General features: G+C 36.6%; 1 protein-coding gene across 4 annotated transcripts in view; it reads right to left on the bottom strand.

Moving 5' to 3' along the window:
• Window positions 1-18,593, bottom strand: part of DENND4A (DENN domain containing 4A) — a 134,270-nt gene that overhangs the window by 72,573 nt on the left and 43,104 nt on the right. For all 4 annotated transcript variants that reach the window (XM_039219145.1, XM_039219153.1, XM_039219160.1 and 1 more), the window contains exons 4-7: window positions 12,698-12,947; window positions 2,896-2,965; window positions 2,181-2,350; window positions 886-1,127 (exon numbers count right to left, since the gene is read on the bottom strand). In XM_039219145.1, the coding sequence (XP_039075076.1) occupies window positions 886-1,127; window positions 2,181-2,350; window positions 2,896-2,965; window positions 12,698-12,947 (732 nt within the window). The remainder of the gene's footprint in view (window positions 1-885; window positions 1,128-2,180; window positions 2,351-2,895; window positions 2,966-12,697; window positions 12,948-18,593) is intronic.

The raw sequence follows: 18,593 nt of genomic DNA, 5'->3' as shown, positions 1-18,593 counted from the left end.
GAGGTTGCATAGGGCTCTCTGCTGTCAGGGCAGAGCCAGCTTCAGATCATCTGTCTCCCTCTTTCTGTCCCTCTCCTGCTCTTTCTCTCTCTCTCCCTCTCAAAAATAAATAAACATTAAAAAAATACAAAAGAGTTTAAGTGATAGATGGTATAAAATAATATTCAAATAGGCATGAAGATATTTAGATCTCATTTGCAACAAATCTTATTGCATAAAACATTATTCACTTTTAGTGATTGAAGGCAAATCACTGAATTTTTAAAAAGAATAAAGAATGCATTTATTTAATTTTTTCTTTAAATTTATGATGTCTAAAAGTAGTAGGGAATATTTTTAAAAAGTTCATAACAAACCCAAATTATTTGAAAAATAATTACAAAACCAGCAAAAAAAAAAAGCTAATTAGGATCTCCAAACTTCATAAGAACATCAAAAAACAAAACACTCATTTCATTTTGTTAGAGATATATTTAAAATAAATGGCTGTAAAAGTATACTAGAGAAATATTACCTAACCGAAATAGCCAAATTACTTTTTTCAAGTAACTCTTTTTTTTTTTTTTTTTAATGTTTTTTATTTATTTCTAGGAGAGAGAGAGACAGCATGAGCAGGGGAGGGTCAGAGCGAGAGGGAGTGACAGACTCTGAAACAGGCTCCAGGCTCTGAGCTGGCAGTCAGCACAGAGCCCGACGCGGGGCTTGAACCCACAACCGCGAGATCATGACCCAAGCAAAAGTCGGACGCTTAACCGACTAAGCCACCCAGGCGCCCCTTTTTCAAGTAACTCTTGAGAAATCTAGTTTCTATATAAAATTTACTGAATTACCAGTTCAAATATAAAAGATCTGATAAATTTTGAACTAAGAAGGATTCTAACTTACTTCTCAATTGGAAGGACATGAGGTCCAGAGATAGAATAACGATACAGAAAAGTGAGAAACTTCCTGAATGCATCAAAAAAAGGCCAGTGAGAAAGAAGACAGATGCATTTATTAGTGTGAATTGTTTTGGAACTATCAGATTTCCCATCTGCTGATGACGCTAAACCCAAAAGAAGTCTCTGTTTTTCTGTGAGATTTTCCTCAGAGTATGGTTCATAAAACTGAATAGCAGCACCATAGACCTGGAAAACAAGTAATATATTTAATAAATACACCTTATATCATCTATTCAAATCACATCATTAAATATTTAATAGACGAGGCATTATGAGCTAGGCAATTAAAAGCCTTTTAGATGCCTATGAGCCAGAGAAGGTGCCAGATACCAGGAACACAAATATCTCTTTTGGTTTTTTGGAGTATGTTAAAAAATAAAAATAAAAAAATGAAAAACACTACATAGTGCTACTCTCACATCTCATTATTGAAAAAAAGATTTTTCAATTAAATCAAGTTTGTTTTCTGAAGAGTAAAGCAACTGAATCAATATTCTCTATAATAAAATGACTGAAAATAATTATTTAGTAGACAGTGGAAGAGAATTTTAGACAAGGAAATACATATTCCACCTTCAGGCAATTCACTAAATTTCTCTGGACCTCAATTTCCCAATCTATAAAATGAGGGTGTTAGACTACAGGATTTCCAAGGTCCCTTCCAACTATCATTGTCTATGATTCCAAAGAGCTTTGCATATTTAATAATGTCTTTTGTAATACTCTCAAAGCTTCTGGTTGACAGAAAATGAAGCAATGAAGGATCATCATTTGATGATGAAAAAAAATCTTTTACCATATTCACAAAAAAAGCATTGGGGTATATGGGACAGAATGAAATTTCTCTTTTCCTTTATCTCTGGATATAGTTATTTTAATCAACTGGAAGAGGTAAGTGTAACAGATTCAATTTAACCAGGTTTTATTTTTCTACTCTTCCTTACATTACGTAAAACTTAAGACTTGAAAATGTACAAGAGGGACACTTGCGTGGCTCAGTCGCTTAAGTGTACAACTCTTGGTTTTGGCTCAAGTCATTATCTCTCAGTTTCGTGAGTCTGACCCCCGTATCAGGCTCTGTGCTGGCAGCGTGACATCTGCTTGGGATTCATTCTCTCTCTTTCTCTCTCTGCCCCTCTCACTCATGCCCCACTCTCCAACTCTCTCAAAATAAATAAACTAAAAAAAAAAAAGAAAACGTACAAGACATTTGTTGATAGTTGTTAAAACACACAGTACCTTTTCAGCTGAGGCTCCAGTTAACACAAATGTAGAAAAAACAGGGAGAGGGTATTTGCTATTTGGTGGCCAACATTCAATAGTTGCACCCATTGGTAAACAGAAGAGGGGAACAGATTCTGGGAGTGAGAAAGACTCGTAATCTTCTTGAGGATATCTACAAATTAGACCTATAAAAACAATAATAAATATTAGGTTGTCACCTCTTGAATTTAGGTGCTCAAAATTTGAATGATGCTAAAATGTTTCGTAACTATTTAACATTACATTACACATATGTTCATCAAATAGCTCTGAAAGCATCAATAGGATATATCCAATATTTTAATCCTCAAACATTATAACTATTCATAGTAACTAATATTTATCAACCTTCACCCATGAAGGCTAAGTAAGACAAACAAGAAAAGATTATCCTAAAGAAACATACACAAATACAAACACAATTCTAAAACTTTAGTTTGTAGTCACACTACTTTGAAGCACATGAATATAGTTTTTTGAAATTTTCAACACGGTTACCCCGGCTCCTTTTAAAATCAATCTTCCATTAAGTATCCAATAAATTTAAGGATGAGACAAAACAGGAAAAAAAAGACATAGGTTGTGGTGCTGGTTCTGACACTAACACATTATAAGATTTCTTTATCCTTAAATTTTGCTAGCTTTCATAATACATATATATATTAAGTATTCCATGAAAAATTATACTTACCAGCTTTGTAAGATATAGTGTTAGTCTTTGCCACTGATTTTTTATAACATAAGTACACTGCTGATCCCCACTGAATAAAAAAAGGAAATATTATTTAACTTTAAAGGTAGTAACTTAATAAAATAGACTCTTTGATATCTCCAAATACATATTATCTAAGATGTAGTAACAGATTTCTGTTCATTATTTTGTCATCATTTTTTGCCCACTTTTCTTTCAGAAGTAATATTTCATGTTTTTTCCCCATTGTAACAGCAATAACATGAGGAAAACTTGACCATTTAAATAACTAAGCCATAACAATTTAGATTTTATTCCAACTCCAAACTTGGGGAAGAAATGATTAAGAAATATCTACCCATCGGTGTCCCTTCCTTTAGATTCCACAGCCTCTTTCTACAGCTCTTTATACCAAAACTTAAGAGTTATAATTTGCTATATCTGTTTCCTTGTTTCCTATCCTCTCCTGAATCCATTCCCAGTCAGATTTTAATCACACCATTCCTTAAAAGAACACTTTAACAACTTTAATGATGCCAAATCTAACAGTTGATTCATTGACTTCATCTTCTCCAACCTCTCAGCAGGTCTGGACACCACTAATAACTCCTGAAATATGTCCTCGCCTTTTGAAGCATCACATTCTCCTGGTGCCATTCTCTGGCCACTCCTCAGATCACATTAAATGTGATCTCTTCTTTCCTTTTCTTTCTGTGTATGATCTCATACATTTAGTTCCATCGTTGTGTAGAACAGCTACTCCCAAAGGAATCTCAAATTTCTAGTCCTAGCTGCAATAGAGATGGGGAAGACTGTGGATAAAGCAGACTGGCTGGAAGTGGGTGAAGAAAAGGAGTTCAGTTTTAGACATGATAAGTTTGAAACATCTATTAGACATCCAAGTGAAGAGTCAAATGGAGCTAAAGCAAGAGGTCTGAAATAGAGATTTGACTTGGGAGATTTGCTACTTGACATTAGATGGTGACAGACACTGTCACAGATGGTGTGCACACAGACACTCCCTCAACTCCTCTGGGCTCAACTCCAAACATCACTTCATTAGAGAGTCCTTCCTTCATCGTCTTCTATAACAATCTTCCCTCTACCTGCCCAGTCTTCCCTATCATCCCACTTTGCTTTCTTCTTCCTCTATAGCACTTACTACCACATGGCATATTATATATTGTCTTACTTATCAGTGCGAAGCCCAAAACAGGGCTTGATCCTATGACCCTTGGATTAGGATCTGAGTTGAAATCAAGAAAGAGTTGGATGCTAAACTGAATGAGCCACCCAGGCACCCCAAGATTTTATTTTTATTTTTTTAAGGTTTATTTATTTTTGAGATAGAGACAGAGCATGAGTGGGGGAGGGGTAGAGAGAGAGGGAGACACAGAATCTGAAACAGGCTCTGAGTTGTCAGCACAAAGCTGCATGTGGGGCTGGAACCCAAAACCCATGAGATCATGACCTGAGACAAAGTCAGATGCTTAACCGACTGAGCCACCCAGGCGCCCCCCCCCAAGATTTTATTTTTAAATAATCTCTAAACTAACTTGGGGCTCAAACTCACCACCCTTAGATCAAAAGTCACATGCTCTACTGACTGAGCCAGCTAGGCACTCTATAACTTAAACATTTAAAGCATTTCTAGAACAATGGTTCCTCCTACTTTCTTTTTTTTTTGCTGGATCTTATGTGTGTGAAAAACTTCAGAAAATCCTCTTTTAGTTTTGATATCTGCGGTTCTTTTCCTCCAGAGTCCCATAACTTTTACTGTTATCTCTAAGTCCTTGTTTTTGATTTTAGAATATTCCTTTTGTTTTCTGCCATATTCAAATGATCATATAGTTCCTTTCTTCTCAACAAAGGTTATCATTGAGGGTTTTTTGTTAACTTGAAAAACAGGCTTATGTTTTTATAATAATACTAATATTCACTTGACTTTTACACATCCATTCTTTTGATACAAAAATACTAAAACATTTATAAATACAAATGCCAACATGGCAATGAGGATAATTTAATGTCCTGAGCACAATTTAACATACTGGTCTGCTGGAGACACATGAAAAATGTTTAAGAAAGCAAGAAAAAAATTTAGATGAAAAGTCAACATACTGCATTACTGTTCATAATAGATTTCCCGCCTCAAAATGGAAACAATAGAAGTGTCTACCAGTAGGGGAATGATTAAAATAAACTGAGGTTCATTTATTAATGAACTACTATCCAGTAGTTTAGATGAACTTTGCTAATTTTCAAAAACATAGTAATGAGTTTTAAAAAAAGCAAGTCACAGAAGAATATACTCAGTATATCACCATTTATGTGAAATTATAAAGTACACAAAATAATAATATATACTTATAGGTATGTAGTAAAAGTTTTTAAATAAATGTGAATGAAATGCACTAGCTTCAGGCTAATCGTTAACTCCAGAGGACAGAAAAGGATGGAAGATGAGGCTTTGGCTAAACCTGTAAAATTTTTTTTAACAAATTAAAACATTTGAAGCCAATATGTTAAATTGTTACCATCTGTTAAATCTACGGGATGAGCACAGGGGTGTTTGTTATAGAAGTCTCTTTTTACAATTCTTTTTTAAATGTTTATTTATTTTTGAAAGAAAGAGCACAGAGCACGTGAGAGTGGAGGGTGTGTGTGTGGTGGACAGAGAATCCCAAGCACGCTCTGTGCTAACAGCAGCAAGCCTGACTTGGGGTTCTAACTCATAAACCCTAAGATCATGATTGAGCTGAAGTCAGACCCTAAACCTACTGACCCACCCAAGTGCCCTATTATAGTAGTCTCTTAATAATTAGAAATATGTCTAAAAGCTGGGGCACCTGGGTGGCTCAGTCAATTGGGGTGACTGACTCTTGATTTCAGCTCAGGTCATGATCTTGGCTTAAGGCATCACCTCACTATTCGTGAGATTGAGCCCTGCTTCAGGCTCTGCGCTAAGGGTACAGAACTTGCTTGGGATTCTCACTCTCCCTCTGCCCCTCTCCTCTGCTTGTACTTGCTCTCTACATAAAAAAATAAAGATAATAAAATAAAATAAAAGTTTAACTTATAAATTAAGTACCCATTTGTGGTACACACTTTCAGATGTTTTGTTGGTTTTGTTTTTTTTTTTTAGGAATTAGGTACATGATTTAATTAATTACTTGCTTAGTTAATAACTCTACTTTTCTAAATAATCCTGATAAATCAAATATGGACATTCTTTTTTTTAATGTTTATTCATTTTTGAGAGACAAAGTGAACAGAGGAGGGGTAGACAGAGCGGAAGACAGAGGATCTGAAGCAGGCTCTGTGCTGACAGCAGGGAGCCTGATGTGGGGCTTGAATTCATGAACCATGAGATCATAACCTGAGCTATAGTCAGACGCTCAACTGACTAAGCCACCCAGGTGCCCCTCAAATATGAACATTCTTAAATGGCTGTAAAACAAAAAAGTCATTTGGATACAGAATTTAAAAAAATACTCTCAATGAGTCAAAAACTGAGGAGATGATCCCAAATTTGCCAAAAATTAGCTGTGTGAATCAAAGCATCCAGAAGAGCATTTTGAACTACATGAGCACTTTAAGTTCTCTCCTGGCTCTAAAACATGCTTCTATTCTAAATCAGTCAAAGTACAAATTATTTAAGGCTTATACTCCAAAGCCTTAAAACAAATAATTCTTGAAAAGTCTTCCATAAGCTTAATGGGAAGGTGGGGATGATTCTTTTTGAGGCCAAAGCTAGACACCTGGTACAAACTATCATGTAGGAATTTGAGGAAAGATTCACCATACATCTCATGTCCATTACATTGGTCTTTTGTTTGTTTTCCTAATTTAGAAACCTAGTAGATAACTTTCATTCAAGCTACCTAACCTTCAAAAATAAGAGTCAGCTACATAACTATTTCTGAGTATTATCAACACATCAATAATTTAATCCCAACCACTTCCTGATTCTTTATATATACATTAGGCAGATATGAACATAAGTCTTCTATATTGCATGTCTATTTTAAATTTTCTGAAAGAGTTAGAAGTCACTGTACATCTGCTCCAAAGAACAAAATTTGCTTATACTACCTTATAGTCAATGGAAACAAAGATTGTTAATAAATATAAAACACAATCCACTGGTTAAAAAAAGATATCAACTGCTAAGATCAGGCAAGTTTCCCTATATTCAGGACTGATATATGTATGGATAAAAAATAAGCATTTACGGGGTTTTATTCCTATAGTATCTTTTTTTTTTTTAATATTTATTTATTTTTGGGAGAGCGCAAGCCGGGGAGGGGCAGAAATGGAGACAGAGGATCCAAAGCGGGCTCTGCACTGACAGGCTGACAGCAGAGAGCCCGACGCAGGGCTTGTACTCAGGAACTGCGAGATCATGACCTGAGCTGAAGTCGGACTTCAACCGACTGAGCCACCCAGGTGCCCCATAGTATTTCTTAAAAGAATTTAGGAGGAGCTTAAACACTGGATAAAAATAAAATTTAAAAAGCTCTTCCTTGGGGAGCCTTGGTGGCTCAGTCGGTTAAGTGTCCAACTCCTAATTTCAGCTCAGATTACGATTTTGGCTCAGGTCATGATCTCACAATTCCTGAGATCTAGCCCTGTGTCAGTCTCTGCACTGAGGGTGTAGAGCCTGCTTGGGATTCTCTTGCTCTCTCTGCCCCTCCCCTGCTCACACTGTCTCTGTCTCTCTCAAAATAAATACTTTAAAAATTAGATTAAAAAAAGCCCTTCCTTGCTGAATGTCAATTATATCTCAATACAATTTAAAAAATGAAAAGAAAATCTTTCCCCAGACATCAAATACACATAAAAGGGACTGATGAAGCAGAGTTAACCAAACTTATAGCTAATATTTAGCAATTTCCGTGTACCAAGCAGTATCCTGTTAGTTAAAAATATTAATTCATTTTAATCTTCACAAAAATGAAGTACAACTTTATCCTTATTTCATGAATGAGGAAACTGAGGTACAAAGAATTAAGGAACCTATCTAATCACATATCTGGATTTCAAATCCAATAGTTAATATGGAGTCCACTTCTGTTCACACTATGTTATATTCCTCTTGCTTTTTTTTAGTAGAGAATAAATGCTTCCTGACAGCATTGGGACCAATGCTTCAGATTAAGGAAATATAGAAACTCCTATCTCTGGGTTCAGTTTCAATGCAGTAAGTCTACTTGGAATACCTTGACGAACTAATAAAACCTAGAAATGGTTCTGATAACATTATCAATTTACTTTGTATCAAAAACTAACACATCCACAAAATAAATGGAAAATTTGCCAATGGGAAAATGGCAAGTTATCTGTGAGCCTGCATAATCTTGGTAAAATTCCAAACGAAATCTGAAATGATATTAAGCAGGACATCATATCATAAAAGCTTGGAAAGCCTTCTTGTGGGGTGCCCAGGTGGCTCAGTCGATTGAGCATCAGACTTTGGCTCAGGTCATGATCTCACGGTTCGTGGGTTCAAGCCCTGTGCTGGGCTCCAGGCTGACAACATGGAACCTGCCTGGGATTCTCTCTCTGCCCCTCCCCTGCTCGTGCTTTCTTTCTCTCTCACACAATAAATAAATAAGCTTTAAAAATTAAAAAAATAAAAATAAAACCCTTCTTGCCATCACTATCAATACCACATAAGGCTTGTGAAACTGTTTGCTACCATCATCTTTTTTTCCCATCAAAATCTCTCCAACTATCACATGTCATCACCAAATCAAAATAATATGCAAGGATGGCACAAAAGAATAGAGCATTTTGTATATGAATGGCTGTTGACAAAAAAAAATGGGCATTTAATTGGGGGTAACACTGCTGCAGTTATTCTTTTTCGATACACTTTAGATCATGTCAATATCTATTTTCTGAATCACCTATTTAAAGATTTGAAAAAATACTAATACTAAAGTTGCAGGTTTTTCTTTTTTTTTAATTTTTAAATGTTTGTTTATTTTTGAGAGAGAAAGCACAAGCAGTGGAGGGGCAGAGAGAGAGGGAGACAGAGAATCTGAAGCAGGCTCCAGGCTCTGATCTGTCAGCACAGAGCCCAACGTGGGGCTTGAACTCACAGACAGCGAGATCATGGCCAAAGTTGGATGTTTAGCCAACTGAGCCACCCAGGCGCCCCAGATGCAGGTTTTTCTTTTAAGAAAATTTGGATTAAAAGATACAGATAAGTTAATACACATATAGTGCTTTCATATGTCCCATGTGTACTAGGACACAGTTGTAAATTCATTTAATCATCACAGTAACTTAGATGCTATTATAATCCTCATTTTACTATCGTGAAATTGATGCATAGAGAGACAAAGTTACTTGCCCAAAGTCGCAGAGCCAGTAAGTGTCAGAATTAGGATTCATAGCCAGACACACTGGCTCCAGAGTCCGTGCTGTGATCCACTTGACTCTAACCACCAATCTATTTTACTATCTTACTGACGGAGTTAAAAATATTTTTCAGGGTCTCAAAATCTGCATTGTATCCAGCCACATTATCAATATACTCCAGTTCTTCCTCTTCTAGCTTTATCTAAACCTTCAGTATTTCTCATGTTGCTAGCTTAACAGAAAACAAAAAATAATTTAAAAAATCAATTTCCCATAATAACTTAATAAATGTGTATAAAATCTTAAAATTCTGGAGCACCTGTTGGCCCAGTCAGTCATGTGTCTGACTCTTGATTTCGGCTCAGATCATGATCTCACTGTTCATGAGATTGAGCTCCACAATGGGCTCTGTGCTGACAATGAGGAGACTGGTTGGGATTTTTTTCTCTCTCTCCCTCCCTTTCTCTTTCTCTCTCTCTCTCTGCCCCTCCCTGGCTCACATGCTCTGTCTCTCACTCAAAATAAATAAATAAACATTTAAAAAAGTATCTTAAATCTTAGCAAAGTATTCATTTACATAGTTATAACAGGACAATGTACATATCTGTTTTGGGATAACTAAGAAATTAAGTTTGAAAATTTGTGATTAAAAATCCAAGTATTTACGAAGTTATATTTAAAAAATCCAACACTTTCACATTTTGTCGGTAGGAATATATAAACTGGTTAAACTTTTCTGGATAAAAATCTTAAAAGTAAAGCTTTGATCTACAAATTTCAGGACATATCATAAGGAAATAACTTAGCAATGCCGTATAGTGTATAGGAGTTTGATTTAGAGTTCTGTAGTTTGGGTCCGAATCTTGGTTCACCTGCTTATTGAAGGTATGACCTTGAGCAAACAACCTTTTTAACTCTCAAATTTTCTTCTCTGTAAAATGTGGGTGGGAACCAGTACTCTGGGTGGTTGTGAGAATTAACTGAATTAATGGATGTGAAATACTCACAATGAATTGTGACAAAATCCATTTAATGCAGTAATATTCTGCCATTCAATGCTGTTCTATATTAAAAGATGCTCAACCTCCACAAAATGAAAGAAATGCAAATTAAAATTAGAATGATTTCTTGCTTTATTAGTCAATACTTAAAAAAGAGATTGGTAACAACCATTTTTCTTTAAAGTAGGCTCCATGCCCAACATGGGGCTTGAACTCATGACCCTGAGACCAAGAGTCACATGTTCCACCAACTGAGCCAGTCAGGCACCCCAAGGGAAAGGGCATTCTTTTTCTTTGATGTTTATTTTTGTGAGAGAAAGAGACAAAGTGAGAGTGGGGGAGGGGCAGAGAAAGGGAGACACAGAATCTGAAGCAGGCTCCAGGCTCTGAGCTGTCAGCAAGAGTCCAATGTGGGGCTCGAATCCACGAACCATGAGATCATGACCTGAGCTGAAGTCAGACGCTTAACTAAGTCACCCAGGTGCTCTGGGAAAAGGGCATTCTTAATGAACATATAAACTGCCAGAGCCCTTTCAGAGCAGTGTGTCAACACTTTTCAAAACATGCAGCATACCCAGGGACCCATCAGTTCCACTTAAAACTATTCTTCCAGAGACACTCCAATAAATATGCACACAAAGAAAAAGATACAGGGTTGATCAAAGCAGCATCATTAATAATGGGAAGAACTGGAAACAACTTGTAATCATCATTCTTTATTTTTATTTTCTAGAATATTATATAATTATTACAAGAATTAAATAGAGAGTTCTATTAACTCATATAGGTGGATAGTAGAAAAAAAGCTTCTACCAGAATACATAGGAATTTCCAATTTTTGAAAAATAAAGGATAAATTCATTCACATGATGTATATTCCACACATGTCTGAAAGGACAAAAGGTCTGAAAGGACACAAGCCAAATTGTTAACTGGTAATCCTGGAAAGGGATTACAGAAGATGAAAGTAAGAACAAGAACTTTCACTTCATAAGCCTACAATTTGCTCCCCCTCTCAATGTTTTGGAGGGTGGCACATGTTTCTTTTTAAAATTTAAAACAGCAATAAAAGAACAAAGATCTATAATTGATCATGCATAGCCTTAAGGCTACTGAAAGGACTTTGACCAAGAATGAGATGTGAAGCCATTAAGGGTTGTAAGCAGAGGAGTGAATATGATGCAACTTATGTTTTACAAGTACCACTCTTGCTGCTACATGATAAATAGGTTGTAGGAAGCAGAAGTGGAAGCCTGTAGCAGTTAGATCAGGGATCTGGCACACTATGGCCTGCATTTGACCCAAGGCCTATTTTTGTACACCTAAGACATGTTTTTACATTTTTAAAGGTTAAAAAAAAAAAAAAAAAAGAATGTGACAGAGACTATATGACCCAAAACATTTATTATTTAGCCCTTTATATGAAAATTTGCCTATCTCCTATATTAGAACACTCTTGTAACCATCCTGTTAAAAGGGGATTATGGCTTGGACCAGAGATGTGGCAATGGAGAGGGTGAGCAGTAGTCAAATTCAAGATATGTTCTGAAATTAGAGTCGACAGAATTTACAGAAGATGCAACGGAAAGTAGAAGAGAAAAGTTAAGGATTGCTCCAAGGTTTTTAGTCTGAGTAAATAGAAGAGTAGAATTTTCACTGCATTATATATAGACTAGGGCAACGGGAAGGAGTTAGCGAAGGCAGAAGGGGAACGATGGGTAAGGCAGGAGGAAAAAAACTAGAGAGTTCTCAGGAAGAGAATCTATCTTGTCTTCCTGTCACTGTTTCCAGAAGGAAGAAGTGATCAGCTATGTCAAAACCTACTGAAAAATTACAAATAGAAACCAGTGAATTGAATAGCAAGAGCAATCTTGGTAGAATGGTAGAAACAAAAGCCTAACCTAAAGAGAGTCACAGTGAGGAAGGGGACAGAAGATAGTCACCTCTTTGAGATGTTTTACTGTAAAGGAGAACAATGAAATGAGGCAATAGACAGAGACAAACATAGGAGTCAAGAAGTTTTGTAAAGATGTACAATATTGCAATAGGCTTTGCATGCTGGAGGAAACAGTCCAGGAGAGAAAGACTGATGATTCCTAAAAAGTAGGAAAACTGCTGAAGCCATGTCCTCAAATACCTAACTAAGTATGTGGGATCTAGTGCACAAGTGAAGGGGTTAACCTTGGCTTATGTATTACTTTTCCAGTAGGGGAAAAATACTCTTTTAATTGGGAAAAAAAAAGAAAAGCAAATAGCTCTTTGCACAGCTCCTTTTGAAAGTACAACTTAAGTATTTCCCCCCAAAATAAAATACCCAATATCTTTAAAAACATATTTTTTAATTCAGTTATTATGTTCTGCTGTCTTTTAAATATTTTAAATTACGTTCTTTTCATCAGTGGCTAATTTTACCAGACAAAAGAGTCACTTACCATACTGTTATTGAGATTCTTGTCGACTTTGCAAAATGTGTGTGGTGGGCTTTCTCCTTTACTGGGTATGATAATACATATGTCTGTGACAGCCAACGTATTCTGAGTCATGTTTTCAGAGGCTCTTCGGTAAGTGATATAAATTTTTTGTGATGAGGTACTGCCACTGATGTTTGCAGGGCGTCCATAAGGAGTACTCTGAATAATTTCACACCCTTGTTTCAATCTTTCTTTCCAGTCATATAAAACCCTAAAAACAAAAATACATAAATAACCACACAAATGCAAAACATCTTCAAATAGGATATGCAATATTTTCAGGTATCATAAACTGATCCTTAAACGTAGAAGATATTCCAATCTTACTGTAAGTCTGAATTGCACTGTCCCATGTAAAACTAAAGGATAATGGTTTCCCCACCCAAAATTAAAATAATGTAAGGAAAAGTCAGATTACCTCTTATGTTTGTTGGCATAAACCACAGAAAAGCAAGGATTAACTGTAGACGCACCTGCTTTAGCACTCCATTTAACAGATTTGTTTATTTTTGTCTCTAAAACATCTTTTTCAGAAAAAGCAATTTGGTTTTTGGCCAAAGTTATAATTTTACAAAAGGCTCCTTGCCAAACTATATAGAACCTGCTTACACACTTTTACTTCCAATTCTTCCCTCAGGTTTAAGAGACAGTTTTAGATTTTCAAAGGAGAAAATAACGTCAAATCCATCTTTAATCAAAAGGATGGGTAAAAGACTTCTTCTTTTTCTTTATTAAAGTAAAATGGTAGGCTTTTATTAAAGGGCAGTCCATGCATCTGTTCCTTAAATCTTCTAAAAAGTACTTGGGGATACAAGGAAAATGTCATACTAGAGTAACATCAGTCTATTCCCTCAGAGAATTCACTGATTTGTATTTTGATGCATAAGTCCTTGGCATTGGCCAATGAAAATTTAAAGCTCTACTATACTAAGCGTGTTTCTGCATTTGCTATAAAAATTGTTATAACAGGCAATATCCTCAACATCAGTATTTCCTTTTATAAAATCCCATAATTCAAATAAAATAAAGTGCCAAAAACTGGTCAAATTATTTTAATGTAATATCATTTTTATTTTCCTTTTATATCATGACTGTCAGCAAAGTTAAAGAAATTTTTCTCTCATTTTATTTTGAAAATGTAGAGTTAGATTTGATGCTTAATTATAGCAACTATGTTTATCCTAATATTAGCTTAAATGCTATTCCCCCCTCTCCCTTTTTGATCTTGCTTTTCTGTTTTGTTTTCTTTAATCCTTAAAAAAAAAAAAAAAAAAAAAGCACCGTAACAGAAAGAAGTTAGACACACCTCAACTTAAATTTCTACGACTGGTTATTAACTGTATTCTCTTGGGAGGATATTTAACCTCTCTGAGCCTTGTACTAATCAGGTATAACATTTAAAAATCTAACTCACAAGGGGGCGCCTAGGAGGCTCACTGGGTTAAGCATCTGATTTCAGCTCAGGTCATGATCTCACTGCTTGTGGGGTCAAGTCCTGCATGGGGCTCTGTGCTGACAGCTCAGAGCCTGGAGCCTGCTTTGGATTCTGTGTCTCCTTCTCTTTCTGCCCCTCCCCTACTCACACACTCTCTTGCTCTCTCTCAAAAATAAATAAACATTAAAAAAAAAAATTAAACTCACAGTATCTTGAGAGAACTGGGGGAAAAAAATGCTCAACTGAAAATAATAAAACCAAATACAACATCCACCACCACCACCAAACCACCATCACCTCACATTTTTTAAAGATATAGAATATATATTTGATAGCTATTTTCTTTAATCAGGTACTGTGCTGTTAAATATATTACTTGTATTACTGTTTTGATTTTTATATTGTTAGGAACTTTTCTTGTCTAACTAAACTAAGCTTTTCAAAGGCTCTTAAAAATGATGCCCAATCCTCCCCAGTGACAACAAGTGAGGACAGTTTTAAGAGTGGTTAATTTGGGGCATCTGGGTGGCTCAGTTGGTTAAGCGTTTGACTCTTGGTTTCAGCTCAGGTCATGATCTCACAGTTCATGAGCTGGAGCCCTGAATTAGGCTCTGCACTGGGTATGGAGCCTGATAGGGATTCTCTCTCCTTTTCTCTCTGCCTCTCCCCTTCTCAAAATAAATTAAAAAAAAAAAAAAAAAAAAGGATGATTAATTTACATTCCAGTTTAAGTCCTTTCCTATTGGAGAATCCTTTATGTGCTTGGAAAATTCCTCATCTCTAAACTAGGAAACTTCAACACCTTAACGAGAATCTGCAACATTCCCTTCATTTTATCCACAAGCTAGAACTGCGATGATGACCAGTGATCACAGGAACAAATTACCTAATCTTTTTTTTATAGTTTATTATCAAGTTGGTTTCCATTTAACACCCAGTGCTCATCCCCACAAGTGCCCTCCTTCATGCCCATCACCCCCTTTTCTCTCCCCCCCACCCCCACCCATCCTCAGTTTGTTCTCAGCATTCAAGAGTCTCTCATGGTTTGCCTCCCTCCCTCTCCCCCACTATTTTCCCCCCTTCTTCTCCCCCATGGTCCTCCGTTAAGTTCCTCCTAATCCTCCTATGAGTGCAATCCTTCTCTGCCTGACTTATTTCGCTCAGCATAACACCCTCAAGGTCCATCCATGTTGCTACACATGGCCAGATTTCATTCTTTCTCGTTGCCATGTAGTATTCCGTTGTATAGATAAACCACATCTTCTTGATCCATTCGTCTGATGATGGACACTTAGGCTCTTTCCATGTTTTGCCTATTATTGAGAGTGCTGCTATGAACACTGGGGTACATGTGCTCCTATGCATTACCACTCCTGTATCCTTTGGGTAAATTCCCAGCAGTGGTATTGCTGGGTCATAGGGGAGTTCTATTGTTAATTTTTTGAAGAACCTCCAAACTGTTTTCCAGAGGGGCTGCACCAGTTTACATTCCCACCAACAGTGTAGGAGGGTGTCCGTTTCTCCACATCCTCGACAGCATCTAGAGTCCTCTGATGTGCTCATTTTAACCACTCTGACTGGCGTGAGGTGGTATCTCAGTGTGGTTTTGATTTGTATTTCCCTGATGAGGAGGGATGCTGAGCATCATTTCATGTGTTTGTTGGCCATCTGGATGTCCTCTTTGGAGAAGTGTCTGTTCATATCTTCTGTCCATTTCTTTACTGGATTGTCTGTTTTTCGGGTATGGAGTTTGGTGAGTTTCTTATAGATTTTGGGTACTGGCCCTTTATCTAATATGTCATTTGCAACTATCTTTTCCCATTCCGTCGGCTGCCTATTAGTTTTATGAATGGTTTCCTTTGTTGTGCAGAAGGTTTTAATCTTGATGAGGTCCCAATAGTTCATTTTTGCTCTTGCTTCCCTTGCCTTTGGGGATGTGTCAAGTAAGAAGTTGCTGCGGTGGAGGTCAAGGAGGTTGTTTCCTGCTTTCTCCTCTAGGGTTTTGATGGTTTCCTGTCTCACGTTCAGGTCCTTTATCCATTTTGAGTTTATTTTTGTGTATGGTGTGAGAAAATGATCTAGTTTCATTCTTCTGCATGTTACTGTCCAGTTCTCCCAACACCATCTGTTAAAGAGGCTGTCTTTTTTCCATTGGATATTCTTTCTGGCTTTGTCGAAGATTAGTTGGCTATAGAATAGAGTTCTCTATTCTATTCCATTGGTCTATGTGTCTGTTTTTGTGGCAATACCATACTGTCTTGATGATGACAGCTTTGTAGTAGAGGCTAAAGTCTGGGATGGTGATGTCTCCCATTTTGGTTTTCTTCTTCAATATTACTTTAGCTATTCGGGGTCTTTTGTGGTTCCATACACATTTTAGGATAGTTTGTTCTAGTTTTGAGAAGAACGCTGGTGCAATTTTTATTGGGATTGCATTGAATGTGTAGATTGCTTTGGGTAGTAATGACATTTTAACTATATTTATTCTTCCAATCCATGAGCATGGAATATTTTTCAATTTCTTTGTGTCTTCTTCAATTTCCTTCATAAGTTTTCTATAGTTTTCATCATATGGATCTCTTATATCTTTGGTTAGGTTTATTCCTAGGTATTTTATGGTTTTTTGTGCAATTGTGAATGAGATCAGTTTCTTGATTTCTCTTTCTTTTGCTCATTGTTGGTGTATAAAAATGCAACTGATTTCTGTGCATTGATTTTGTACCCTCAACTTTGCTGAATTCTTGGATCAGTTCTAGTAGGCTCCTGGTGGAGTCTGTCGGGTTTTCTATGTAGAGTATCATGTCGTCTGTGAAAAGTGAAAGTTTGACTTCTTCTTTGCCAATTCTGATGCCTTTGATTTCCTTTTGTTGTCTGATGGCTGATGCTAGGACTTCCAGCACTATGTTAAACAACAGTGGTGAGAGGGGACATCCGTGTCGTGTACCTGATCTCAGGGGGAAGCTCTGTTTTTCCCCATTGAGGATGATGTTAGCTGAGGGCTTCTCATAGATGGCTTTTATGATGTTTAAGTAAGTTCCTTCTATCCTGGCTTTCTCTAGGGTCTTTATTAAGAAGGGATGCTATATTTTGTCAAATGCTTTTTCTGCATCTATCGACAGGATCATATGGTTTTTATCTTTTCTTTTGTTGATATATCACATTGATTTGGTAATACTGAACCAGCCCTGTATCCCAGGAATGAATCCCACTTGATCTTGGTGGATAATTCTTTTTACGTGCTGTTGAATTCAATTTGCAAGTATCTTGTTGAGGGTTTTTGCATCTGTATTCATCAAGGATATTGGCCTGTAGTTCTCTTTTTTTGTTGGGTCTCTGTCTGGCTTGGGAATCACAGTGATGCTGGCTTCATAAAATGAGTCCGGAAGTTGTCCTTTGATTTCTATTTTTTGGACTAGTTTGAGAAGAATGGGTACTAATTCTGTTTTAAATGTCTGGTAGAACTCCCCAGGGAAGTCATCTAGCCCAGGGTTCTTTATCTGTTGGGAGATTTTTGATAACTGATTCAATTTCCTCACTAGTTATGGGTCTGTTCAAGTTTTTTAATCTCTTCCCGTGTGAATTTTGGTAGTGTGTGTGTGTTTAGGAATTTGTCCATTTCTTCTAAGGTGTCCAATTTGTTGGCATATCATTTTTCATAGTATTCCCTGATAATTGCTTGTATTTCTGAGGGGTTGGTTGTAATAAGTCCATTTTCATTCATGATTTTGTCCATTTGAGTGCTCTCTCTCTTCTTTTTGAGAAGCCTGGCTAGAGGTTTGTCAATTTTGTTTATTTTTTCAAAAAACCAACTCTTGGTTTCATTGATCTGTGCAACTGTTTCTTTGGTTTCTATAGTGTTTATTTCTGCTCTGATTTTTACTATTTCTCTTCTCCTACTGGGTTTGGGGTGCTCTTGTTGCTCTCCCTCTAGTTCCTTTAGGTGCGCTGTTAGATTTTGCACTTGCGCTTTTTCTAATTTCTTGAAATTGGCCTGGAGTTCAATGTACTTTCCTTTTAGGACTGCCTTTTCCTTTTCCCATAGAGTTTGGATTTTTGTATTTTCATTTTCTTTTGTTTCCATATATTTTTTAATTTCTTCTTTAATTGCCTGATTGGCCCATTCATTCTTCAGTAGGGTGTTCTTTAACCTCCATGTTTTTGGAGGTTTTCCAGACTTCTTCCTGTGATTGATTTTGAGTTTCATAGCATTGTGATCTGAAAGTGTGTATGGTATGATGTCAACTCTTTTATATTTATTGAGGGCTGCTTTATTTCCCAGCATGTGATCTATCTCGGAGAATGTGCCATGTGCACTTGAGAAGGAAGTGAATTCCATGGCCTCAGAATGTAGAGTTCTAAATATATGTCAGATCCATCTGGTCCAATGTGTCATTCAAGTCCAGTGTGTCTAGTGATTTTCTG

This window comes from Hyaena hyaena, unplaced genomic scaffold (assembly GCF_003009895.1).
Source record: "Hyaena hyaena isolate Hyena2069 unplaced genomic scaffold, ASM300989v1 scaffold_15, whole genome shotgun sequence".
Classification (NCBI taxonomy): Eukaryota; Metazoa; Chordata; class Mammalia; order Carnivora; family Hyaenidae; genus Hyaena; species Hyaena hyaena.
Note: the sequence above shows the minus strand (reverse complement) of the source record. Positions and strands in the feature narration are given on the sequence as shown.